The sequence below is a fragment of the Salvelinus sp. IW2-2015 genome, linkage group LG16 (genome assembly GCF_002910315.2).
Source record: "Salvelinus sp. IW2-2015 linkage group LG16, ASM291031v2, whole genome shotgun sequence".
NCBI classification, from domain to species: Eukaryota; Metazoa; Chordata; class Actinopteri; order Salmoniformes; family Salmonidae; genus Salvelinus; species Salvelinus sp. IW2-2015.
In genome coordinates this window covers 39,662,343-39,667,342 of record NC_036856.1, presented here as the reverse complement: position 1 = coordinate 39,667,342, position 5,000 = coordinate 39,662,343, and the positions used below count along the sequence as shown (strand labels likewise).

The following is a 5,000-nucleotide window of genomic DNA, read 5'->3' as shown; positions in this document are numbered from 1 at the left end:
AAGGAGAAGTCTATCTTTAATTCTGCGCTAGAAAGGTTAAGTTTCTCTTTGAATTAAATATGTGGAACTCAACATCCGCTGCGCCTTGGTCCCGTTCTTACGACAACCGTGACACCTTCATTGTCTTAAAGTAATGATGGACTGTTGTTTCTCTTTGCTTATTTGAGTTGTTCTTGCCATAATATGGACTTGGTCTTTTACCAAATAGAGCTATCTTCTGTATACCACCCCTACAGTGTATACCACCCCTATACCACCCCTACAGTGTCACAACACAATTGATTGGCTCAAATGCAGTAAGAAGGAAAGAAATTCCACAAATTAACTTTTAACAAGGCACACCTGTTAATTGAAATGCATTCCAGGTGACTACGTCATGAAGCTGGTTGAGAAAATGCCAAGAGTGTGCAAAGCTGTCATCAAGGCAAAGTGTGGCTACTTTGAAGAATCTCAAATATTTTGATTTGTTTAACTTTTTTGGTTACTATATGATTCAATATGTGTTATTTCATAGTTTTGATGTCTTCACTATTATTCCACAATGTAGAAAATAGTAAAAATAAAGAAAACCCTTGAGTGAGTGAGTAGGTGTGAGTAGGTGTGGCCAAACGTTTGACTGCTACTGTACATGTACTCCCACTCACCCAGTACTTTGAGGTGGAAGTGTCGGCTGGCATGGCCAGCGCTGTTTCTTGCCACACAGGTGTAGCGTCCCGTATCCTCCACCCTGGCCTGGATGATCTGTACCGTGGTGCCCACATTGAGCAGCTTGACGTGGGGTCCAGGGACCAGGGCCTCCCCCTCTCTCAGCCAGGACATGGAGGGGCTTGGAGTTCCATCAGCTATACATAGTAGGGAGGCCAGGTTCCCTCTCACCACCGTCACGTCCTCCTTACTGCCCGCCCCGTCCAGGCTGGGAGGAACTGCAAGGGCAGATAACATCACAGTGTTGATCTAACTCATCTAGCAGCTGGGCCCCATGACAAGGTCGTATATTGCAAAAGCAGGACAGTATTGGGTTAGTGAGGGTTTTGGAGTTGGGGGGATATTGTGATATTTTGTATACTGTTATTAATGTATTGTGTTGAACTCACCGTGAACCTGTAGGTTGTAGTGCCTGTTGTCCACACCAGCCCTGTTGGACGCCACACAGGTAAAGGTGCCGCCGTCTGAGACTTGAGCCCTCGCAATCCTGACAGAGGCAGAATGGAACAACACATTAATCCTGACAGAGACAGAATGGAACAACACATTAATCCTGACAGAGGCAGAATGGAACAACACATTAATCCTGACAGAGAGGCAGAATGGTGCTACACATGAATCCTGACTGAGAGGCAGAATGGAATGAAATAGTAGCCCTTTCCTGCAGTCTGACCTAGTGACCTCATAGGTGGAATGTTATAAATATTTTACATAATTTCATAATTAATAATCATTATTTCAAAAAACCCGCAGAAAATCCAGTGTTTCTTCGTCAAACAATTTTGTTATATTTCAGTCTTCTGTGATGTATATAAAGTGTAGTATTTGGTTGCAAACTCAAAATGTAATACATTTCATCTCTATATCTGACATGGTACAGGTGTCTTCTTTTTTTTAAACCTATAACCATGTGTGTGAAGTGTATACTTTTGTTTGAAAGTAGATTTGTTTAAGAAACACTCTGTGTGACCCTGATTTAGCCCACTGCAGTAAAAGGTCAAACTACTGTGTGACCCTGATTTAGCCCACTGCAGTAAAAGTTCAAACTACTGTGTGACATACAGTACAAAACATTTGAAACAGTATACAGAACAAAGCAGTATTCATGTAACAGTTTTAAATACATTGCTCTTTCCATTATATATGTACATTGAAAGACAGAGTACATTCCATACAGAATCCGATATATAACCCCTCGACCCCAGACCTACCTGAGCACCTGTCCGGCAGAGAGCAGGCGTATCTGTGAGGAGACAGGGAGAGGCAGTCCGTTCTTCAGCCAGTTGAGCTGAGGTGGAGGGGAGCCCACGGCAACACACTCTATGTTGATGGAGCTGTCCAGAACGGTGGTCAAATCCACAGCCGTATCACTGTTCCCCTTGATCACAGGAGGCACTATGGACAAACACACACACACAAACACACACACACACACACACACACACACACACACACACACACACACACACACACACACACACACACACACACACACACAACGAAAGAGGACAGAAGATGGAAAGAAGAAAGGAGGGAGAGAGAGATACATTTTAAACTCTTCATTCATAAAGTAAGGAATACATGCATGGAAGAGAAAGGCTGAGAGAGAGTTAAACTCACCATAGACATTGAGGTTGAATATCCGGTCCTCTTCTCCAGCCTTGTTGGTGGCTACACAGGTGTACTTCCCACTGTCAGAGGTGTGAGCTCCAGACACAGTCAGAGTGCTGCCATCTAGACTGATCCTGGATAGAATGAGGATGCAAACAAACCATTCATATTAATACAGAGAAACATCAGAAACCCCATGGACGTCATCCCAGTTCCTCTGTCCAGGTCCTTTCAATCTCAGAGTAGCTCCACCTTTCCTTAGATAGGCTACGTCCAATAGTAGCCATTTTGATACACCTATCCAGTCCTCTCTGATCTCCTAAGTGGATAGGAGATAGGGGTTAGGGGCTAGGAGCTAGGGTCTAGGGGTAGGGGGTTGATGTGTACCTGAGTCCCCTGGATCCTGCCTTGAGGGCCTTGCCGTCCTTCAGCCACTGGATGGAGGGGGGTGGGGTTCCCTGAGAGCGACACACCAGCTGGACGCTGTCATTCAGCAGCACCCCCACCTCACTGGGCATCTCCGAACCTGAGATGCTGGGAGGGACTGAGAAAGAGCACAGCCAATCAGATCAGGGACTAACACAGAGCACAGCTAATCAAGGCACAGCCAATCAGATCATTGTTCATTCAGAACAAACTAGTATATATCCAGTATCAGTCAAATGTTTGGATACACCTACTCATTCAAGGGTTTTTCTTAATTTTCTACTATTTTCTACATTGTAGAATAATAGTGAAGACACCAAAACTATGAAATAACACATATGGTATCATGTAGTAACCAAAAAAGTGTTAAACAAATCAAAATGTTTTATTTTATTTTAGATTCTTCAAAGTAGGCACCCTTTGCCTTGATGACAGCTTTAACCAGACTAGAAAGAGGAGCGGGAGGCCCCGGTGCACAACTGAGCAAGAGGACAAGTACGTTAGAGTGTCTAGTTTGAGAAACAGACATCTCACATGTTCTCAATTGGCAGCTTCATTAAGTAGTACCCGCAAAACACCACTCTCAACATCAATAGTGAAGTGGCGACTGCAGGATGCTGGCCTTCTTTACCTTGTATGGTGAGGTGGTAACTCTTTCGAGCCTTGCCCTCCACGTTGGAAGCCATACAGGTGTAGGTGCCAGAGTCTGAGAGCTGGGAGCGGGCGATCTGCAGCTTACTGCCTCCAGACAGGATGTGCAGCTCCAGAGACTCTGAGTTCTCTGAGAAAAGAATACTGTCACTTTACTACTTTCCAGTCAATCTTGGGAGGACAATGGAAGTTTGAGATAGTAAATAAGACAATAATAAGTTATATGACTGTGGGTGCTGCTTACCTATGGTCCGACCGTTCTTGAGCCAGATGAGGCTGGGAGGGGGGATGCCCGTGGCGTCACAGGCAAAGGTGACAGGGTTGCTGATGGTCTCCACTATCTTCTCCTCCACTGGACCGTCTATACTGGGGGGCACTGGGCATGGAAGCCAGAGATTTACAGTTAGGTCAGTTTGACTAAAAGAGTCAGATATGTCTCTCTTCTCCATCTCCTTGTTTTTATCCTCAGTGATCAGAATGAGATTTTTTGAGTGTTTCAAGTCTGAGTTTCTAGAATATGATCTTACCATAGATGTTGAGGTGGAAGTTCTTGTCCACCTGTCCGGCCACGTTGGTGGCCTTGCAGACGTACTGGCCAGTGTCAGACACCTAGGAACACAGAGGGCGGACAGGGGATGGATCAGTATAACAACTTTCAATAGAAAAGTCCCAAAGAGGACTAACCCCATCCAATCGCATCGCTTCCCTTCCCCTAACCCCACCCCTACCGTAAGGTTCAGACCTCCCCCTCTGTGTCTCTCACCTCTGCCCCCTTCAGCTCCAGCATCTGTCCCTGTGCCAGGATGCGGAGGTTGGCAGACTCTGTCACCATCCGACCGTTCTTGTACCAGGTGATGGTGGGAGGGGGCACAGCGTTGGACTCACACTCCAGAGTCACTGAGTTTCCCACACGCACACTCACCACCACAGGAGAGTCCCCACTGCTGTCTCTGATACTGGGAGGGACTGGGGGAGAGCCAGGGGAGAGGCAGGGGTGAGAGCAATATTTTTGTAGTAGAGTGGACAGGCGCCGTATATGGAAGACAGGGGAAGGAAGAAGGATATGAGAAGGAGACACACGGGGTCAAAGAGCAGTCCAGTAGTGTATGTAGTGTTGTCTGTTCTGTCCTGCTGCAGGTACTGACCAAACACAGTGAGGTGGAGGAGTTTCCTGGCCTCTCCAGCGGGGTTCATGGCTACACAGCTGTACATCCCCCCGTCAGACATCTTAGCCCTCAGAATCTGCAGGGTGCGTCCACCTGGAGAGAGAGAGAGAGAGAGAGAGAGAGAGAGAGAGAGAGAGAGAGAGAGAGAGAGAGAGATTAGGATACAACATGTGCCCGATCCACTACCAACTTTATATTTGCATATCCAGTCCATTATTACTATGCATACTACCTCTTCTTTAGCTTATATTACTTGTTATTTTTGACTTTATTCTTTTCATTGTTATTATTAGCTAGGTTTCCATCCAATTTGCGACAGATTTTCATGTGAATTTCAAAAATCTGCAAAAAACTAAATGTGCATTTTCCCTCCAGAGATGTGTTTCCATCAAACTGACTTTTGTCTTATTTAGGAGGTGGGGGGGGGCTTATTTAGGAGGT

At 45.8% G+C, this 5,000-nt stretch overlaps 1 protein-coding gene across 1 annotated transcript in view; it reads right to left on the bottom strand.

Annotated features, from left to right (window-relative positions):
* Positions 1-5,000, bottom strand: part of hmcn1 (hemicentin 1) — a 277,402-nt gene that overhangs the window by 38,460 nt on the left and 233,942 nt on the right. The window contains 10 exon segments of the mRNA XM_070447449.1: positions 645-923; positions 1,095-1,192; positions 1,917-2,100; positions 2,326-2,450; positions 2,704-2,860; positions 3,374-3,523; positions 3,638-3,769; positions 3,921-4,002; positions 4,157-4,359; positions 4,539-4,652. Coding sequence (XP_070303550.1) covers positions 645-923; positions 1,095-1,192; positions 1,917-2,100; positions 2,326-2,450; positions 2,704-2,860; positions 3,374-3,523; positions 3,638-3,769; positions 3,921-4,002; positions 4,157-4,359; positions 4,539-4,652 — 1,524 coding nt within the window.